General features: G+C 41.8%; 1 protein-coding gene across 3 annotated transcripts in view; it reads left to right on the forward strand.

The window, feature by feature from the left end:
- Positions 1 to 23,291, forward strand: part of kcnab1a (potassium voltage-gated channel, shaker-related subfamily, beta member 1 a) — a 259,065-nt gene that overhangs the window by 199,819 nt on the left and 35,955 nt on the right. For all 3 annotated transcript variants that reach the window (XM_036585428.1, XM_036585425.1, XM_036585426.1), the window contains 4 exons: positions 4,285 to 4,322; positions 15,435 to 15,514; positions 17,344 to 17,388; positions 22,502 to 22,546. In XM_036585428.1, coding sequence (XP_036441321.1) covers positions 4,285 to 4,322; positions 15,435 to 15,514; positions 17,344 to 17,388; positions 22,502 to 22,546 — 208 coding nt within the window. The remainder of the gene's footprint in view (positions 1 to 4,284; positions 4,323 to 15,434; positions 15,515 to 17,343; positions 17,389 to 22,501; positions 22,547 to 23,291) is intronic.

Below are 23,291 nucleotides of genomic sequence, written 5' to 3' on the forward strand. Positions count from 1 at the left end.
TAGAGATGCCTTTAGTAGACCTTGAAGTATTTTATTTGTATAAGCTGTTTAAAATGAAATCAGTCCCCTAGTTGTCTCAGTTCTTTTTTCAAACATTGCGACTATCGCCTTTGAGGCATCGTCAGCATTATTACATTCATTCAACAGTATAAATAAAACAGCAAATTATATATAAAGCACTTTTTTTGGTTTTCAGGTTTAGTTTTTTGGCCAAGTTTGTTCTGAATTTCAGTTTCTGTAAAGAATTTACATTTCAGTGCATGCTTACTCATGACATTGTGCTACATACTGAGTTCTAGCAAAAAGTATAGATGTGCTGCACAAAAAAAAATAAATAAATAAATAAATGCAGGTGGACAATTGTGCAGTAGATCTGTGCAAAGGAGCCAATGCAGCCAACTGATGCATTTCAACCCTAACATGTTAATCAATGCAGCCTTTTATCTGAGGCTTGTGTCAAGTAGTAGCAGCACAAGTTTGGTTTCACTTTGTTTTTTGGGGTTCAGTGGGGCCTGATGATTGGTTGGTGGGGCACTGCCCCATTAAATGTCTTCCTGATAGTCTGCAACAGTTATTGAATGTTGTCCTGTAAGACATACTCTCCACAAATTTGTGCACTTAATGAGACATTATTCATCAACAGTCCATCTACTGCATCCCACAGCAGTGTCCTAAATTTTGGGCCTAAACCTTGTGAGCACAGCCTTACAAGGCCTTACAAGAACAGCATAAGATGACTCAGAACTTGTGCTAACTACTAGTGGGTGGCAGTGGCGATGATGCTGAAAGTGAACTTATTGATAGAAGTGCTGACGGATCCAAACAGAATGTGGTCACTTTCTTATACTTATCATATATCCTTGCATTCGACACATTAACATAAATGATACCGCTCAGAATTGACCCTCACCCCGTACAGTGTGAAATGCTCGTAAGGCTTGTTAGACTGCAGTTATCGCCCACTTTGCAGCTGCTTTTAGCTAAAGAAAGGTTGGAGACTCTTGACCAATTTAGCCAGTTCCAAATCCTTCAACTGAGACTTTGAAAGGAGGAAAAAGCAAATTCGCTGAATCTAGCAGTTCTCAAGTGTCAGTCTGTGATGTAACTCTTCCACTGCTTTATGCCACCTCAGAACAGCGGCGAACTGCAGCACGGAGAGGATTATGGTAATAAGCGCTCCCAGCGCCAGGCTATACACATCCCTCAGGGAGACTCAGCATAACCCCCACCGCAACAGCCCGTTTGGCAGAAAAACTCTCCCCAGTCCCCGCCGCTTAATGAGTACTGAGCAGTAAATTCAGGCCCGTGTGTGTCAGGCCTGATCCACAGTGGAGGCTTGGTGTCAAACAGTGGCCGCTATTTATAAATTGTTTCCCCCCTGTCAACTGGGCTGAGTAGATTTAAGGCAGTCTGGTGCCAGTCTTCAGGTTGCATTCCCCTCCTCTGTCCATCCTCGGGCACAAGGAGATTGAGGTAAACGTTGAGTGTTTACTCTCCATAGCCATTTAGTTAGCAATTCAGGTTCCTGTTGGCTTTAAATCTGTCATCCTTTAAGCTAAAATCTGTTATTACTTCGAGGCTTCAGTGGCAAACCTTGACTTTTACACCTAAGCCTTCAGCTCTGGCCGGAAAAGGCAAACTTTGGTCAGAAAAGCAGGAAAACAACACCTCTACACTAAAGCTAATACTGCTAGCGCACACATGGGATTCTAGTAGTATGTGAGCGCTAAGCTAACAGTGATTCGTATGAACTTTTTTGGCTGTTTTAGATTAAAATCAGACACTTGAAACTTGTGAAAGACATTACATGTTTTATTTTCAGCTTGTTACAGATATTAACGGCTCAGTAAAGAGCTCTAGCATAGACTTACTGTTGTTTTCCATGTCAATTGGTGAGGCTACCAATTGTGACATGACCTTTCTTTCTCAAAAACTTGGTCCCACCCTTTAAAAATCAAAAATTGGTTGTTTCCACGGTTCTTTATTATGTTAGTGGTTGTTCTGACATGTTAGGCCTTCAGTCCAGCACCTGAAGTCCTAACCAATGAGAGTGCTTGCTTGGCTGTGTCTAACTTGATACAGTGAAGAAAAAGTCCTGACTGGATAATTTTTCACTGGGCAAAATTTTAAGCCCTTTGTTTCAGCCAATAACTGTGCACCAACAGTGTAACAACAGAAAAACCCTTTTTGGTGCTATATAGAACCCTTTTCAACAAGATTCTATATAGAACCATCAACAGCACATTCTCCATCAATCTGAAGAACACTGTTATGATATAAAGAACTCTTTAATCATGAAAAGGCTTCTTTGAGCGTTCATGGTTCTATACTTGACCATTTTCTTTCTTAAAGAACCCTTGAAGGACCATCTTTTAAAGATCGTAACACTACAGTAGTTGCACGGTTTGAATATAAATATGCTGATTATATTAAATGAAGAGGAACCAAAAATTCCAGACATTATTTTTTTTATTTTAGAGAAACCATCAAGCCTTCTTTGAAGGCCTTCGAAGACGCTGAGGGTTCCCCACTGCAAGGCTTCATTTTCTGAAGTTTGTAACTCCAAACGTTGACCACCCCATGGAACTGAGTTCAGGTTGAGGCTGATTTCTGAAAATTTTCACAATCTTGTTTCTGTCTGTCAGTGGCTCATAAGACCGTGAGTCTGGAAAGTTGTGAATATCTTTACTACGGTACTGTCACCTGCGTCCATCGGCCTGTCCAGCCTTTCTGAAATCGATGCATTATTCAGCAGAGATGGCAGGATAATCAGTGCTAGCGCTTTTGTATGCGCCATCCTTTATAGCCCTCTTTTTTTGGAGGGATGGGGGCTCTCCAGGGAGCCATTCATGGGAAACGGCCCGGGACCTGTCTCGGGTGCAGATGATAGATCGAAGGGAAAGTTGTGAATTCATAAATACTAAGGGGAAGATATGATTAACCCTTTAAGGTTGCCATTAACACCAGCTTTACCAAATTAATGGTAGCTTCTCACTCTAAGTTCATTATTTCTCAGTATAGCTTATGAAAACTCACGGAAAAACAATGACCATCCTTTTCATTTTTACAATGTCATTTCTTGCTAGTAAAACAAACTGAGAAAGTTGTTAGTGCAGGCTTAAACCTGCTGACAAAAATATTAGTCACCTTGCGTGTTTAAGGTGGTGGTAAATTCAGGTTCCTGCAGATGGCGCTGCATGAGGATGAACTGGCTATTAATACCTGTGGGGTGTGTGACGGGATTCATAGATTAAGAAAAGGTGGTACAGCGCAGTGAATGTCTCATTCGATGTGTGGAAAATGGGTCGCAAAGCAGATGTCAATGACTGGCCACAGTCATTGTGAAGGAAGTAGCTGAATTTGCAGGTGTATTGAAGCGTACAGGCATACGGGTCGACCAGCAGTGGCTAAAATCCCAGTCTACAGGAAATTCTCGTCAGAATTGTGTCCAAAAGACGAAACAGATGGACAGGGACCGTCGGCATGTTTGATGGCTTGTGTTTATAAGTTGCTTCGCTTCCAGGAAAGAATTGCTTCCAGAAGTGAATGCAGGTTCTTCACAACCAATTTCTGAAAGAACACTTGGCAGGGAACTGCATACCATGAACATATGGAGCAGAGTGACACGCAAGAGGCCTTTACTCACTTCTGCTCACAGAGTTGCCCGGTTACAGTGGGCGAAGAGACACAAAAACTGGACTGTTCATGAATGGAAATGTGTTATCTGGTCAGATGAATCTCGTTTCTGCCGAGTAAGATGCCAGGGAGGGCACCCACGAAATCTGGCCGAACTGCACAATTCTTTAATGCAAGAGTGGCTGAACATAGATAAAGCCAGTAATATGCTATTAATGGACACTTTTCCTGAAATGAAACAAATAAAAGATTGTTTCTGACCGCTGTAGATCTCTTAAACCCTTCAGAAAATGAGCATCCTAAAGCTGCTTATGAAAATGCATGAGGACGCAATCATTTATTCAGTGTTTTAGAAATCCGTGCTTACTTGGGGTTTGATGGGAGAGTGCCGGGAATACCAACGAGGCGATTGTAATAACCCCCCACTCCCCAGATGTATGTGTTCCAGAGCTAGCAGTTTGGACCAGGATAATCACTTGTTAGATAAAGGAATTCTGCCTGGCTGTGTGAGAGATGTGTGTGCGTCGCATGGAAAATGAAACAGCTGACTAGAAGGACTTTGAAGACACATTATGCTGAATATCTGCCCCAGAGAAGCATTTAGAACTTGTATTAATGATCTTCCCCCATTTATTCTCTCTTCTCCAGGTACTTGGGTGACATTTGGAGGTCAGATTTCTGACGAGGTAAGACCGAGCACTTGTTTTTCTCTTAGAAATGTTCTATGCTGCATTTCCCAAAAGCATGTTGTCATCAAAACAAGCATCGTTATGCTAAAAGGCTTTAGGGAAACCAAGCTCTGAGTAAGAATCTCAGCTTTCAGAGAGTTCTCACTCACTTTGGGAGAACAGCTCATAGTTTAACAAAGTCCCTCCGAGGTTCCTGTAAGTGATTTGTTTGTTGTTTGTAATCTTTGCTCTGTTCCCAAAGGGCTTTGACTTTGAATTCAGATCTAACAGTGTAGCCAGCAGGATTAGCTCAGAATGAGTGAAAAAAGGGCCAAAGTCATTGAGTCTTTCTTGCATGATGGTGTGGGAAAGGGACCTTCTAAACCTTCGTCCACTTGTTTTGAGCTTTCTAAGAATCCTGAAGGTTAAATTCATGAAATCTGAAGACAAAAAAGCTGCTGGTGTTCTCAGAACAACACTGAGGCCACTCCGGAATCCAGGCTGCAATGTCAATGAATGTGTTTGGGATTATGTTGACCAGGAGAAAATGCAACCAACTTCTATGACTGAACTTGGGAGTGTGTAACAACATTTCTTTGAAAAACTGAAAGTGTCTTGTGAAAGAATGGAAGCTGTGATGAAGGACACGTTGCATAAATAAAGGGTGGCCATTGCAACTTTACAGGGCAAGGAAAAACGTTATTAACTTTTAATGGAAGAAAGTGAATAAATGATGTTTTCCGAGTATTTTTGGATCATTTCTGTTGGTCTGTTCATCATGAAGTTCTGGGCCACAGGCCTTTTTAAATTATGCCAAAAATAACAATAATTTATACATATTGTAGATTAATATTGAAGACATCAAAACTATGAAAGAACACATATGAAACTATGCAGTAAACAAAGAAGTGTTCAACAAATCATAACATGTTTAATACTTTAGATTTTTCAAAGTAGCCACCTTTTGCTTTGATGACAGCTTTGCACACTCTTGGCATTCTCTCAATCAGCTTCATGAATCACCTGGAGTGGTTTTCAATGAACAGTTGCGCCTTGTCAGGAGTTAATTTGTGGAACTGCTTGTCTTCTTAATGTGTTTGAGACCATCAGTTGTGTTGTGCAGAGGTAGGGTTTGTACACAGTTCTATTAAGTGAATGGCCCTAATCGACTATTTTTCTAATCCATATTTAAAAAATTGCAAGAACTTTCAATGTATCCTCATGAAAACCATCAAACGCTAAGGCTCTCATGAGGACCACCCCAGGAAAAGAAGACCAAGAGTTACCTCTGCTGCAAAGGATAAGTTCATTGGAGTTACCAGCCTCAGATACCACAAATTAACAGCACCTCAGATTAGAGCGCATATAAATGCTTTCCAGAGTTCAAGTAGCAGACACATCTCAACATCAACTGTTCTGAGGAGACTGCGTGAATCAGGCCTTGGTGGTCGAATTGCTCCAAAGAAGCCACTACTGAGAAAGAATAACAAGATAAAAAGACATGCTTGGGCTGAAAAATACAAGGAATGGGAATTAGGCCAATGAAAATCTGTACTTTGGTCTGATGAGTCGAAATTTGGTTCCACCTGCCTGTCTTTGTGCGACGCAGAAAAGGTGAGCAGATGGTTTTAACATGTGTGGTCATACATATAAAGGGATTGCACAACTCCAGATTTTTAAAAGTTGACAGTTATGTGTCAAAGGTTGAGTCAACATTGACTAATCGCTGATGATGTCATGAATAAAACCACATAAAACCCTTGACAAAGCCAAACTCCACAGGACAGTAGAGCATGATGTGCCCTTTCCAGTGAGCGCTGGATTGCATTGCTAGGCCTCAGGAAAACCGGAGATATGAACGCTGGAATCTTGCAAATTTGTATCCGACTTGGGCGCACCAAGGTCGCCTTGCCAAGACCCTCGCCTGTAGTGGAGAAATTTCAAGCATCATAACTCAACAAAAATAGAACCTCACCTGTTGTCTTCGCTGAGGTGTCCATGTTGTTATTATAATAATCAAGTGTTGATATCAAGATTAAAGCGTCATCATCAAGCAGTACAGTTGATCTGTAAAGACAACAGTGTGTATATATGTAACATCCATTCCCTCTTTCTCCTGGTCTTTGTGTTTTTGCCTTTTTCTTGGTTTCCCAGTGCTGTGTGTTTTTGTTTATCTGCCATGTGCTTTTGTTTTCTTTTGACATGTGCTTTTGTTGTCATGTTGGCTCCTCCCCTGTCCTGCCCTGTCTTCACCTGTTCTTTGTCTCCCTGCCCCTCCCTCCTATTGGCCTCAGGTGTTCTGGTTTACTTTGTTCATGGATTTATCTGTTCCACTCACTTCTGGCTCTGTGTTTTTGGACTTTGAATCTCCTTTAAATAAAAGCAACTCGCACTTGCATCCTGCCTCAATGCCTCCTACGTTACTGTGTATATATATATATATATATATATATATATATATATATATATATATATATATATATAATGGATAGTGAAAGGTAGCCTATAACGTGGTCATTGAGTGGAAATACAAGGTAGGCATTTGTACATTAGTGTTCAGTGTAAACAGAAAATATTCCCATCCCTATTTTGGACACGTGATGTGGGACGGCCTTGACAGTCCTCAAAGGACGAACACGTCCCAGTAACAGCACTAATGTTTATTCATCTGTGTGGGCGTTTGAGGCAGAGGAGCTGGTAAACAGCCCCACTGCCTGCAGTGTCCTTATCTTTCTCCCTGGAGAGGTTAGAGAGGCCAAGACCTCAGAGTCAAAGCCCTCTCTTCCTCTGCCGGGGTGTCCGGTCTCCTCACTGGTTCAGTACTTAGGAAAGACATGCTGTCACGGTCGTCATCCTCTACAGTCACACACACACATACACACACCCGAGGGAGGTGCTGGATGACTCAGCGCTCTGTCCCGCGGTGAGACGGACGTCAGGCCGCTTTGTATACAAAGTGACAGCGTAGTTTGTGCTGCGGCTGTCATCATGAGTTTACTAACTGTAGGGAGTGACGAGAGACGTTAGGAGGCAGGGGACAGTGGCAGGGGCCGCGGTTAATGCTAGCAGGCGGATTAGAGTGCATAAGAATGTATGTGTGTGTGTGCTGCAGCACAGAGCTGTCAGCTCTGTAAGACTAAGAGGGGCTGACTTATATGAACATTATAAACATAGCTATAAATATTTATAAAAATGCATTATACATTATAGCCATGTTTATTATGCATTATGAATTGTTAACATAATACATTATAAGTACTGTTCATAACAAATTATAAGAGCTCATAAGTTGTATTTGTCCGCTCTAAGTAAAGTGAAGCGTACGGTACTAAAGCCTCCTCCAGTGTTCAGAGTGAGGCTTCAAGTTGAAGTATTTACTGAAGGATTTACTGAAACACTAAAACATTCACAATAAAGCACATTACAGGCTTCAAATGTCAGAGTTTAAACTAGTGCTGCCATCAGTGTTTTACCCAATGTGGGAAAGGTAATGTTCACCACCGTTAGCTTGGTATTTGTCTTTACTTTACACTCTCCAAGCTGGGACAGACTTCTTTGGCACTGACAGTATAACATGTTATTGACACTATTTATAATGCATTATATTAACAATTCATAATGTATAATAAACATAGCTATAACATGTAATTCAGTGTAATTCTTTTTTTATAAATATTTATAACCATGTTTATAATGCCTTATGAATACATTATAACATGTTATAAATGTGTTTATAGATGCTTACAAAGGTGACATTCATAGAAAGTGTTACCGAGAAATCTAACAATTGGGGAAAAATATAAGGGGGACTTCCACCGATTGTTCAAAGTCTCTGCATAATTCAGTCAGTAAGACATAAACAATGTCATTCAAAGAGTTTATTCAATTGTAATTGTTTAATTTAACCAACTAAGATTTCGTTACAGTGGTGGTGAATGGAACCAGGAGTCACCATATCTACAACATAAATATTGCCATTTTTTTAATATCCAAAATGACCAGTGAACCTACAAGTGAGGTTTTATATTTAATATGAGTGTAAAAGAAGTTTCCTTTGGGTACTTTGTAGATTTAAGGCAAAATAGGCTGAGACCTTACCTCAAAACAGTCGTAAAACAATGTCTCAGCCATCAGCTAGGGTATTTGTAACCATTATGTTACACGTGTTATAACACACTGCAAAGTAGGTTCTTCAGGTGACAGTTCAGATGTTTGGTTGCCTTCAATGCCACTGTAAACCGTTCTGAATGTTCTCCAGGATGGCACATTTCACATTGCAATTTAATTATGCAGAATTGAAAATTGGTCTGATCTTCTGCTGTTGTAGCCCATCCACCTCAAGGTTTCACATGTTGTGCATTCTGAGATGCTTTTCTGCTAACCACAGTTGTACAGAGTGGTTATCTGAGTTAGTAGCCTTTCTGTCAGCTCGACCCAGTCTGGCCATTCTCTATTGACCTCTCTCATCAACAAGGCGTTCACTGGATGTTCTTTCTGTATTGCACCATTCTGAGTGAATTCTAGAGATCAGCAATTATAGAAAGAGTCAATCCTATCCATCAGCACCAACAGTCATGTCACAGTCAAAATCACTGAGATTACATTTTTTTCCTCCATTCTGAAGCTGCTGGCCTGTGTCTGCATGATTTTATGCACTGCATTGCTGCCACATGATTGGCTGATTAGATAACCGCATGAAAGATCAGGTGTACAGGTGTTCCTAATATATATATATATATATATATATATATATATATATATATATATATATACACTATATGGTCAAAAGTATGTGGACACCCCTCCTAATTATTGAGTTTAGGTGTCTCAGCCACAGGTGGCACATAGCCTTGCAGTCTTGATAGACAAACACTGGCAGTAGAACGGGGTCGTACTGATCAGCTCAGTGACTTTACACGTGGCACTGTCATAGGATGCCACCTCTGCCACCAGTCATTTTGTGAAATTTCTGTCCTGCTAGATCTGCCCCTGTCAAATGTAAGTGCTATTATTGTGAAATGGAAGCACCTATGAGCAACAACAGCTTAATCACGAAAACGTAGACCATGCAAACTCTGTTGAATCACTCACATTGAATCACATTGCCTCTGGAAGCAACATCAGCAAATGAACTGCACATTAGGAGTTATACAAAGTGGGTTTCTATGGCTGAGCAGCTGCACACAATCCTAAGATCAAAATGCACAGTGCCAAGCGTCGGATGGAGTGGTGTGAAACACACTGCCACTGGACTCTGGAGCAGTGGAACCGTATTCTGTGGAGTGATGAATCACGCTTCTCTATCTGTCAGTCTGATGGACGAGTCTGGGTTTGGCGAATGCCAGGAGAACGTTGCCTGCCTGACTGCACTGTGCCAGCTGTAAGGTTTGGTGGAGGAGGGATGATGCTATGGGAGTGTTTTTCAGGGGTTGGCCTAGAACCCCTTAGTTCCAGTGAAGGGAAATCTTAATGACCAAGACATTTTGGACAATTCTACTTCCAACTTCATGGGAACAGTTTGGGGAAGAACCTTTTCTGTTCCAGCATGACTGAGCCCCAGTGCACAAAGCAGGGCCTATAAAGACCTGGCTGGGTAAGTTTGGTGTGGAAGAACCTGACTGGCCCTCACAGAGCCCTGACCTCAACCCCATCAAACACCTTTATGATGAACTACTGAGATTGAGAGTCAGACCCTCTGGTCCAACATCAGTGTCTGACCTCACAAATGCTCTTCTGGATGAATGGGCAGAAATTCCCACAGACTCTCTCCAACATCTTGTAGAAGCTTCCCAGAAGAGTGGAAGCTGTTATCGCTGCAAAGGGGGACCAACTCAATATTAATGCCTGTGGATTTAGATTGGGATTCATAAAAGCTGGTAGTGTATATATAAAACATTGAAAATGAACTGTTCTCCTGTAAAGTTACCAAAGTTATGGACATACGAGGTTTTGTTCCGACAGTGATCATATGCATCCTCTCAGAGTGAGAGTGCTGATCTAGGATCACTTCCCAATTGTCCATTTAATCTTATTCATTAGGGTAATGAAGGCTGAAATTGACCCTAGATCAGTATTGCAGCGTTTGGTCATGAGCCACTCTAGAAATCCAGTGCCAAAGACTTTACTTAGAAACCATACAATATGCTGAATCTCTCTTTTTTCTTCATCCCCCATATTGCTATTTTCTAACTCCTTCTCCTCAGCACCTCTTTGACAGTCTTTGGCACTTTTCCCTCTCTCTCTCTCTCTCTCTCTCTCTGTCTCCCTCACTCTCGGTATCTGTCTCTCTCTGATTTAGCTGGAAGGGTCACCTTCGTTCTTCGTTTCGCTGAGTCGCTCTTTGCCTGACGCTAGAAGCCGTGTTCAGGCTAACAAGTGAAGACAGGAGGGTTTTTGGCTTTAACTGGAGAGGGAGGGGCGGGGCTTTGGCTCTAAAGGGCCAATGAGGTCCACCATCTGGACAGACAAGTCCAGCACCTTTAATGCCTTTTATGGCCCTGGACTCAGCCAAGGAGGGGTCGCATTAACTTAGCTAATGCACTGATGGTAACCTCTCTCTGTCCTTCTCTCTCTCTCAGTCTCTCTTCTATTACTCTCTTTCTCTCTGTCTCTTTTTTAATTTCTTTCCATCTTTTTGTCACTTTCTCTCCCTCTTTCTCTCTCTTTCATCTCTTTCATTGTTTTTCAGTTTCTTTCTCTCTTTCAGTCTCTTTCTCTCTCTGTTTGTTTCTCACTTTCTGTTTTAATCTTTCTTTCTGTCTCTTTCTTTTTCATTTTTCTCCCTCCTCTCTTGCTTTCTTTCAGTTTTCTCTCTTTCTTTCAGCCTCTCTTTCAGTCTTTTTCTCTCTGTCATTCAGTCCTTTTCTTTCAGCCTTTTCGATTTTCTCTCATCTGTAATCTCTCTCTCTACCCACCTCTCTCTCTCTTTCTGTTTCCTATTCAGTCTCATTCTTTCTTGCTCTTTTCCATGTGCCCTCTATCTCTTTCATACTTTCTCCCTTTCAGCTTCTCTTTCTATCTTTCCCTCTCTTTTAGTCTCTTTCAGCCTTTTTTGCTCTCTTTCAATCTCTCTTTTTTCTTTTTCTCTTTTTCTTCTCGGCTTCTTTCAGTCTGTTTCTCTTTCAGCTCTCTCCCTTTTTCTCTTTCATTCTTTTTTTAGTTTTTTCTCTCTGGCGTTCAGTCTTTCTTTTCATTTTCTCTCTCTTGCTTTCAGTCTTTTTCCATTTGTCTCATTAAGCCGCTTTCGTCCTCTTTTAGTCTCTCTTTTAATCTCTTTCTCTGATTTTCAGTGTCTCTGCCTTTCGGTATTTCTCTTTCTCTGTATCTCTGTCTTTTTCTCTTTCTCCTTCTCTTTCTTTCTCAGTTTACCTCTGTCTTTTAGTCTCTCTCTCTCTGTCACTCTAGCTCTGACTTTCAGTGTCTTGCTCTCTTCCTCTTTCTCTCAGTCCATCTGTTTGTGGCTCTTTCTACCTTTTTGAGTCTCTTTCTCTCTCTCTCTCTCTGTTTTTCAGTCTTTTTTCTGTCTTTCTCTCTCTCTGTCAGTCTATGTCTATCTTTCAGTGTCTTTCTCTCTCATTCTCTTTCAACCTGTGTCTTTTTCTCACTCTTTCACTCTGTCTCATTCAGGCTCTTTTTCTCTTTATAGCTCTTTTCTTCCTCTTTTAGTCTCTTTTGATCTCTTTCTCTCTGTTTTTCAACCCAACCCGCCCCCCACCCCACCCCGTCCTCTCTCTGTCAATATATCTTTGGTCTTTCTCTCACTCTCCTTCATTCTCTCTCACTCTTTTCTCTCTCTCTCTCTCTCTCTCTCTCTCTCTCTCTCTCTCTCTCCATATGCCAGTCTCTCACTCTTTCTTACTCTCCACTCCCTTTCTCTTTCTCTCTCTTCCTGTTCTCCATGTCGCTGCTGTGAAGACTGAATATTTTGGATTTTGGGCAGAGCTTTTCATCCTCAGAGCCGTGGAGAAGGAGAATTAGATTAGATTAGCCGGCTGTGTTTTGAAAAGCGCCTCCAAAGCAATCTTTGTCATAAAATAGCAGAATGAGCTCACACACACACACACACACACACACACACACACACACACACACACACACACACACACACACGCACTCGCACACACACACACGCACACACACGCACACACACACACACACGCACTCGCACACACACACACACACACACACACGCACACACACACACACGCACACACACACACACACGCACTCGCACGCACACACACGCACACACACACACACACGCACTCGCACGCACACACACGCACACACACGCACACACACACACACACACTCGCACACACACACACACACTCGCACACACACACACACTCGCACACACACACACACACACACACACGCTCTCGCACACACACACACACACACGCACTCGCACACACACACACGCACACACACACACACACACTCGCACACACACACACACACACTCGCACACACACACACACTCGCACACACACACACACACACACACACGCTCTCGCACACACACACACACGCACTCGCACACACACACACGCACACACACACACACACACACACACACACTCGCACACACACACACACACACACGCGCACTCGCACACACACACACGCACACACACACAAACACACGCACTCACACACACACACGCACTCACACACACACACACACGCACACTCGCACACACACACACACACTCGCACACACATTTGCACACACACACACACACACTCACACACACACACACAAGCACACGCACACACACACCTACACACACACACACCTACACACGCACACAAACACACACACACACCTACACACGCACACACACACCTACACACACACACACCTACACACGCACACAAACACACACGCACACCTACACACGCGCACAAACACACACACACACACACACCTACACACACACACACCTACACACGCACACAAACACACACACACACCTACACACGCACACAAACACACACACACACACACACCTACACACACGCACAAACACGTGCAGCGCTGCAGGAAGAGAGTGCAGCTGAGTGACGGAGTGCCCACTCCTCAGATTCAGCAGGTGATTTATTCCCCTCAGTCTGCTGAGTGATGGAGGGATGCGATGCTCTGACCTTTCTGTGGGTCCTGAAAGAGGAGCACCGCAAACACACACTTTAGAACATGACCCATACACACCTCTGACCAGTCCAGTTGGACTGTGGCCAAGAATGTTAAGGTCAGGTGTAGGGTCAGCTGATAATCTGTGAAAAAGTTTCACTTGACTTATGAAAATCCAGTGGACTGGAAAGCGTCCAATGCAGAAAGTCTCTTCATTCCTCCTGATAAATATTTCATGCTAAACATATTGTTCAAAGTCCAAATCAGAGATCTTGAACTCATATTACCCGGAGGCCATTAGCCTGGTGGTCTTCTCCAAGGAGGCCAGGGGGTGTGCATTAATAAAATGCAAGGGAAAAATGTTTTTCAGAGTCTTTTGAAGTATGATAAATAATAATAAAGCATATACAGGCTTCAAATGTCAGAGTTTACACTAGTGCTGTCATCGTGTTTTACCCAATGTGGGAAAGTCAATGTACACCACCGTTAGCTTGGCACTAACTTAACACTGCATATCCAATAGAACGCTAGCAGAAATGAGCATTACTGTACTGTAGTGTAGTGATGATACACAGTGAAGGGTTCAAGCGCTTGACGTTAGAACCAGTGGGGGAACAAATAACAGTGACAGCGCTCTACTGTCTCACCTCTCCCTCTCCAGGCCTTCACTCCACAGTGACTTCACGCTCAGTGTGATGTCAGAGGGGGTTCAGAGGGGCTGATGGGTACTTGGTTCACTGTGATGTAATGCAACACTTAAAGTGAGACGCTGGTTAAGAAAAGCACTTTGTAACAGTAATTCTAGGCTGGACTTTGTATTTGTCTTTACTTTATGCTCGCCAAGCTGGGACTGACTTCTTTGGCAGTGACATTATAACATGTTATTAACACTACTTATAATGCATCATATTAACAATTCATAATGTATAATAAACATGGCTATAAAATGTAATTCAGTGTATACATACATCATCTAAACCGCTTATCCTTCTGGGTCACGGTGGGGTGCTGAAGCCCATCCCAGCTGTCATTGGGCGGAAGGCAGGATACACCCTGGACAGGTCGCCAGTCCATCACAGGGCAGACAGACAGACATACACATTCACACACACACCTAGGGGCAATTTTAGCAGGTCCAATCAGCCTGACTGCATGTTTTTGGACTGTGGGAGGAAACCGGAGTACCCAGAGGAAACCCACGCAGACACGGGGAGAACAGGCAAACTCCAAAAATTAATTCAGTGTAATTCATTTTTATAAATATTTATAACCATGTTTATAATGCCTTATGAATGCTTTATAACATGTTATAAATGTATTTATAGATGCTTACAAACATGACATTCATAGGAAGTGTTACCGAAATAATTTTATTAATTAACAGTGTACAAACAGCAGCTCTACAGCACAAGTGTGACATCAGTCGAATGCAAACTACAGCTTATGTTGGCATTTTTCCAAGTCATTTTGGCCCGTTTCATTTGGTCCAATAATCATGAAATTTACACACAATGTAAAGAGCAACAGGTACATTCAAATTATGTCCAAAACTGAAAAATGACAAAAATGGAAATATGAGGTTTTCCTCTGACAGCAGCGATATTTATATTTGTGTTTTTGTGTTACAATACCCAGCATGCACTACGCAAATAATTCATGCTACCTTTGGGAATTTCCCCCACAGCAATAAGGAAATCCACTGATGCAGAGGCCAATAAATCCAGACATGACATCTGTCTTTCTCCTGCATTAGCCAGCTAGCGGAAAAACAAAACAAGCCAAAAACGGTTCACCACGCTCTTGTACTTTTTCCCGCCACCTTCAAGATGCATCATCAAAGGGATGTTTTCCTAGTCTCAATCTGGAAAACCTCCCCTACAAACTGCTATAGGAGGGAAACAAACATGTTTATAATGTTATGAAATGTTTATAAGTGACTTCCAAAAGACTCACTACTGTAATAAGCTTAGTTTGTGTCTGTATGTTTGGCGCAGGTGGCCGAGCAGCTGATGACCATCGCCTACGAGAGCGGCGTGAACCTGTTTGACACAGCGGAGGTGTACGCGGCGGGAAAGTGAGTAAAACTCAAACTCACATTAAAGCGATCAGTGCAAATCTGCCCCTTTAGTTGTTTGGTGAAGCCCTTTGTCTATTCTTATAGACAACCAGGTGTCATGTAAGCTGTGTCCCAATTCAGGGACTGCATCCTTCGAAGGCGGCGTAGACCTGCGAAGGCTGAGCCGTGAATAGATGATCTGCTCTGCAGCGGATTTCCTCATTCACAGCGCCGCTGTTCCCGCCCTCATGGCTGCGTCATGAAACGCCGCGCCTGTCAAGTTCTTTTAAAGTTCTTTAAAGACAAAGCCAAAAACTTAATTTAATCAAGTTTTTAAAACTTGATTTTAGTTTTTATTTTTTTATTTATTAGAGATGGAGATGCTTCACCGTCGGCTCCTGTACGTTAGCGTAAGATTTGCTTCAGACCTCATTGGCTTTTCAACTTCTGTATCGTTCACTATTCGACTCAGTTTAAACCCAATACTTACATTTAAAAGTGTCTCCTCAGCCACCGTTCGCTCCTCTGCTGACGCTTCCATGTTCTCGAATCCTCGCCGGCACGCAGTGAACCTCAGGATACGTTGGCTGGCAAAGGATCCACCCATTGGATCCTTCGCTGCCATGGAAAAGAAGGACACATTTCTTGGCTGCTTATGAAGAAGGCTTCGAAATGGGCCTAGTCGCACCGCTTTGACGCAATCGGCCTTCAAATGCAGCCTCTGAAGGACGCAGCCTCTGAATTGGGACACAGCCGTGTCAGAAACGACATAAGCAAGTCTGTTAGAGATTACTGATTAGATTTGATTAACTCGATTAGATTTGAGGCCTAGTGCAAATCAAACATGCTGGTTTAGACATGCAGTTTGTACAAAGCTAACTGACCAAATTCAGGCTTCTTGTTAGCTACATTAGCCTCCAGTACAAAAGTAAGGAAGCAAACTTCAGACACCAAGTATGTTCTCGGCTCGTTGACTTGTTTTCACTGTTAAAAATGAGAGGTCAGCTCAACTCAAAATGATATAGTAACCGATTACTTGGCTTTTCTTGAGTTGACTCAAGAAAAAGTTCACACAACTAAAAGTCAAAAAGTCCTCTTAATTTTTTATTTGTGCATCTCAGTTAGGTAAATAAGAGGATAATAATAATATTATTATTATTATTATTATTATTATTATTATTATTATCTATATAGCACTTTTCATGCCGGTGGCAGCTCAAAGTGCTTTACAGACAGGTGATAAAACATAGTTATACAAGAAATCATTAGTTTTTATTTAGAATCAGAAGAAAATGAAGCAGATCAAATTAGAAGATAAACACTAAATGAAAAATGTTTAATACACTGGAGGAAATATTTGTTGTTTTAACTTTAAAGCACTGCATCGTCTCAGCTGTCTAATAATTCAACATCACAACAACATCAACATCACAGTGAGTTCGAATCCCACCAGTACTACAGCTATTCATATCCGTAAGCCCAAGAGGAAAATATGCCAGATAGGACTGTGAGATGGAAGGAGCGCCAGCTAGTGGGGAAATTAATAAAAAAAACACAAAATCAGTTGTGTTTATCTAACTGAGATGCAGAGCTAGAAACAGTAGCTGGGAGAACTTTTGACTCATCTAAGGAGTTGAGTTGGGTGAACTCTGGTGTCCTCAAGCTGAGTCAACTCAAGTAAAGCCATGTAATCTGTTACTATATTATTTTAAGTTGAGCTGACTTCTCATGATTTACAGTATATGGGATGCTGGAAAACTGTTCACTCTAAGCTACAGTGAATTTGGCTCTTCTTTGTACTGCTGTAAATTTATGAATCCTGTCAATGTTGTTTCTGTTTCTCTCAGAGCGGAAATCATCCTGGGAAACATCATCAAGAAGAAGTGCTGGAGGTACAGGCCCTGTGTTTGTGACTTCTTGTGTGTGTCTATGTGGCTACAAATGATTCAAAATACAAAAAAGCAGCTGAAAGCTGGCTGGCGTCTCCTGCTACGTCCCTCTAGTCAGCGCCGTTCTGTGGATCGGTCAGTGTTTCTCTGAGGTTTGAGCGAGTTGGTCCTGTTTATGTTGGTTCATTTCGGTGCTGTTTCACCGTCTCATCACCAGGTTCAGTAAAGCTGGTTATCAAAGAGGTTCAGTTTGTAGATGTTTGTGTTATTTTGTGTCTGTTGTGGGTTTTTTCTGTGGAGGCTGAGAACATTTCACCCTCTTAATCTGTACACAGAGGATTAAACATATTAGAGCTCTCTCATTGTCTCTCTCTCTGTCTCTCTCTTTCTCTCTCTCTCTCTTCTGTCTCTCTCTTTCTCTCTCTCTCTCTGTCTCTCTCTCTCTCTCTCTCTCTCTGTCTCTCTCTCTCTCTCTCTTTCTCTCTCTCTCTCTGTCGCTCTCTGTCTCTCTCTTTCTCTCTCTCTCTGTCTCTCTCTGTCTCTCTCTCTATGTCTTTCTCTCTGTCTCTCTCTCTCTCTCTCTGTCTCTCTCTGTCTCTCTCTTTCTCTCTGTCTCTCTGTCTCTCTCTCTCTCTCTCTCTCTCTCTCTCTCTCTGTGTGAAGTTGTGTGTGTGTGTGTGTGTGTGTTGATGAATCTACAGCTGGCTGTTGTTTGGCATCCCAGAAGAGTCTGTGCTGCTGAGCTGCCTTCACTGACTCACCCTCAGTCCATTACTCTGCTGCCGCCATCTGTTACAGTGCAGAAAGACTGCCTGTGTGTGTGTGTGTGTGTGTGTGTGTGTGTGTTGCTGCGTGTGCACATTGGTGTGTTTCTTCACACCTACTGCATAAGTCAGTGATAGCCATAGTGGAAGTGTACCTGTAAAAGCGTCCCACCTGCTCTTCACCCTTTCACAGTGTGTGTCTTTAGTACTAGGATCAGTGTAACACAAGGAGGTGTGATTTTACCACAGGATGTCTGTAATGTTTATGATCAGTTCACATAGGACTAGAAATCCCTGTGTAAATTACTGGGATGGGATTGTTTTGTAGCATGGGATTATATAGCCTGGGGTTATCTCTATATTTTGTTTCAAAGCAAACATTTACACACATTTCCTTCTCGTAAAAGAACAAAATAAAAGATCAGTAAATATGTGATTTCATTTGGCCACAAAACTATAATTAGTGTAGCAGGGAAAAGCAGATTTAAGATGACATGAACGTTACTGTCTGAGGCCGCTTTGTCTGTTGATGCTTTGCCCGACCTATTTGTTCATTTGATTTTTTGTTTTTTTTCTGTTTTAAATCTATTTTTAATCACGTTCCAATCATGTTGTACTTTTAATTGTCCATTGTGTCTGAAAGGTCCTACACTCCATGGTCAAAAGTATGTGGACACCTCTGTATCTCCCTCATAAGAGCTCCTAAACATCTCATTCCAGAATCATGAAGATTGATATGGAGTTGCCCTGCCCCCTGCCCCCTGCCCCCTGCCCTCTGTGGCTATAACAGCCTCCCTTCTTCTCAGAAGGCTTTCCACAACATTACAGAGTGTGTCTGTTGGAATTTGTGCGGTTGAGGTCAGGGGTTTGCACAGGCCACTGGAGTTCCTCCACACTAAACTCATTAAGCCATGTCTGTATGGAGCTTGCTTTGTGCACAGGGGCTCAGTCATGCTGGAACTGGAACAGGCCGTCCCCAAACTGTTGTCACAAAGCTGGAAGGATATAATTGCCTAAAATGTCTTTGTATGTTGTAACATTAACATCACCCTTCACTGGAACTAAGGGGCCCAAACCCCCAGATTATTATTCCTCCATTATTAAACTATGCATTCTGACTTCTGGCAAACCCAGATTTGTCCATTAGAGTGCCAGATAGTGAAGCACAAGTCCAGTGGTGGTCTGCTTTACACCACTCACCCCTGTCACTTGCAAAATGCATTATGATCTTAGGCTTGTGTGCAGCTGCTTGGCCATGGAAACCCATTTCACGAAGCTCCCAATGCACCTTTCTGTGCTCTGTAGTGAGCGATGCAACTAAAGATAAACACGTGCACTTCAGCACTCAGCAGCCCCACTCTGTGAGCTTACGTGGTCTACTGCTATTGTGGTTGAGCTGTTGTTGCTCCTAGACACTTCCAGTTCACAATAATAGCACTTACAGTTATAAACTGAGCTCTTCAGTACGACCCATTCTACTACAGATGTTTGAGATTGCAAGACTATGTGCTTAATTTTATCCACCTGTTAGGAATGAGTGTGGCTGAAACACCTGAACTCAATAATTAGCTGGTGTCCACATACTTTTGGCCATATAGTGTATATAAATAACCTTTTTCCCCCTTGAGACCCAAATACCTGTGAATGTCCTAAAATATCATAGGTGGCTTTTTGCCACAGGGATGATACCTGCCTGCCACAATGGCACACAGTGGTTCCCAAGCCAGCACATTCAACCAGTGCAGCTAAACAGCAGCATTTAAAGAGCAATGTCATCTATGCAAGGACAACATATGTGGTATTAGTGTAGGAAATAACAGTCTGCATTACAGGAACTTACTATCTTTTTGTCTTAACTTAAGATCTGACAGGTCAAGATAAGATTTCTACCAAATTCATCATATCTTGATTTAGGAATCTTACCTTTCAGCATCTTATCTCAAGTTAAGAAATCTTAACTAGTAGCCAGGCAGTTAGCTACCGTTACGGATGTAAAAAAGGTCAAACAAAACTAAGGCGTGATAAACTGAGAGTTAAGAACGTTGTAACAGCGCTTTGTGTTGTTTATCAGATCATTGCTGCTCTTCAGTTTCAGTCTCCATTTCCCAAACACGTCTCCTCATTATTCACCACGATCACTGTAATATTTGATCTAACGAGTTTTCATCAGGATTTCATCAGTTAGGATGTTTCTGTTATACTGTTTTCTTATCTGGAGTTAATGGACAAGATTATGAACTTGAGAACCGTTGTTCTGTAATAGCTTCTGTCCTAAACTCAGTCCTAACTAAAGTTGTCATGGTGACTAAACAATAAGATTTCAGACTTAAGAAGGTTGCGTAATACAGCCCCACATCAACTAATGCTCAGTGATGTTCACATGTGAGAATACAAGTGTTTTTTTTTTAATTGGTAGTGAGTTTTTCACTGTTACTAGGGGCTGTTACTATGGTAACCCAGTTAACCACCACTGGGCACAGTCCTGGTCTTAGTGGTTTGCTGTGTTTTCTTGTTTCTGTTCATAACTGTGTATCTATAGGCGAACAGATCGATAAATAATATACATGTTAATAAGAATAATAATGACCCTACATAGTCAGGCTTAGCAACACCACCATATATGAGAAAATGAGAGTTAATGGCGGCGTCTTCAGTCTGTGTGTGTGTTGACCATGAATGTGTGAGCGCTCTGCTGATTTGAATATGCTCTAATCACTGTTGCGTGGACTGAAAGTGAATCAGCAGCAGTTCTCATTTTCGCCTGTTTACTGCCAAAACATCTACACGGGACGGTTTAGCACACATTAGTACACACTGCAGCTCCGCGTCTGCTCCTCCAGCAATGTCACAGCAACACAACTGACTTTTAATGAAGTCGAGAGATTTAACCATCATTTAACTGCATTTAACCTCAATCTGCCACAATAAAATTCAACTTACTGATTGATGGGGATCATTTTGTAAAATGACGATTTGCAATCAAAAACACACCTGTAGCAAACAGGATCTTGAGGCAGTGTGTAGGTGAAGTTTATTTTATTTAGGCCTTTCCAGAAATCTCAGTCCGTAGTCCATGAGGGGGTCAGGGCAGAGGTAGCAGGGTTAACGAGGGACAATCCATAATTAAAAAACAAGCAGGCAAGGTTAAAACCATAAAACAATAGAAGGGAATGTCTTAGAATTGCTGACAAAAGAGGAAAGAATTACACACTAATATAACAAGGCACAGGCGCAAATGATGATGAAGGGGCTGGGCTCAGATGACAGAAGGGGTCAAATAGGTACAGGGTTGCGAGTAGGCTTGGGCTGTAAACCGATCAGGCATAACATTATGACCTTACCTGCTTGTTTCTACGCTTATTGTCCATTTTATCAGCTCCATGTTCTACAGTTACAGACTGTAGTCCATCTGTTTCTCTGCATACTTTGTTAGCCCTCTTTTACCCTGTTCTTCAGTGGTCAGGACCCCAATGGATCCTCACAGAGCAGGTACTATTTGGGTGGTGGATCATTCTCAGCACTGCAGTAACACTGACGTGGTGGTGGTGTGTTAGTGTGTGTTGTGCTGGTCTGAGTGGATCAGACACAGTAGTGCTGCTGGAGTTTTTAAACACTGTGTCCACTCACTGTCCACTCTATTAGACACTCCTACCTTGTCAGTCCACCTTGTAGATGTAAAGTCAGAGACGATAGCTCATCTGCTGCTGCACAGTTTGTGGTCATAATGTTATGCCTGATCAGTGTATAATGGCAATGAGGTACACCGTATTTAAAAATAATGACTATATTCAAAATTATAATGTGTCAATAAAGTAACATAAAAAATAATTTGTGTTATTTTATATTTTGTCCAATATGTTAAGCAAATCAACAGCAATTTTGCATTAAAATGTTCAGAAATGTGTGAACTTCTTTTCACTGAAATATCAGTAGTAAACTTTTGCATAAGACAGTATCAGAACAAATCACAGTTCATATATTTCCAGAATATTTATGCGTATTTAAGTACTTCTAAATAGTTTTAGACAGTTTTGCACTGTTTACATTTGGCATTTTACATATCGCCTTTTATCTCCATTTTTTACATTTTTCAGTTTTTGGCATAATTTAAACATACCTGTTACGCTTTACATTGTATGTATATTTCATGATGAATGGACTAAAACTAACGATCCAAAATGACTTGAAAAAAGTCTGGTTCCATTGACTTCCATTAAAAGTAAAGTAGGTTTTTTCCTTCTCCTGTAAAGTTACCATTTTGGAGATACGAGGTTTTCTTCTGACAACAGTGATATTATAGCTCCTCTCTGACATTCACGATATCTATTTTTCCTTCTTTCTCTGTTTTCCAGGCGATCCAGTTTAGTGATCACGACCAAGCTCTACTGGGGAGGAAAGTAAGTGAAGCGCTCTCTACACTCACTTATAGCAAAATCAATTCTGTTTAACACTGCAGTGGGACAGTCTGCCATGGATATGTGCTGGTCTGGCCTTGCTGTGTTATTTTGAAATAGAGGTTGAACTCATAAGTGTCTTCTAATGGCACAGACCAGTAAACAGTTCTTTAATTATACTGTCTTAATCAGTTGAAGCCAGTAGATTTTACTGAGAGGCCAGTTAAAGTTTTTAAGGCCTAGTATGGCTGTTTTTGTTTTAATAAAAAAGAACCTGAAATTTGCAGTAGTTCCTGCCGGCTCTCTGACACCCCTGAAACATAGTCCAGAAAATAATAGCCAGCCAGTTATGCAGTTCACTGATCAGTTTGCAAATCACATGCAGCATTATTATGCAGCATAATTTGAACAGTATTCAGCAATTCAAACATAGTGATTATTCAGACTTGGCCTTGTCTGCGAAGGTTTTCAGTCACCCACGTCATTGAATTGTGAAACAACAGTAAGTTCTGTCTCTCAATAGACTGAATAAGCGTAATAACCATCTAGTAGGTGCTACAGTGCCGTCATAACATGCTTAACTCTGCAGTTCGTCACCAATTCGCAGCCTCTAGAGTTCCAAAACCGTCAAGTGAACTTGAGTTAATTCATAATAAAACAGGTGTGAGAATTAAGACACCACCTGTGAAATTTATGGCATCACATGAGGTTTATGACATCACATGCAAACTTAATGGTATCACATGAA

Source organism: Colossoma macropomum, unplaced genomic scaffold, assembly GCF_904425465.1.
Source record: "Colossoma macropomum unplaced genomic scaffold, Colossoma_macropomum, whole genome shotgun sequence".
NCBI classification, from domain to species: Eukaryota; Metazoa; Chordata; class Actinopteri; order Characiformes; family Serrasalmidae; genus Colossoma; species Colossoma macropomum.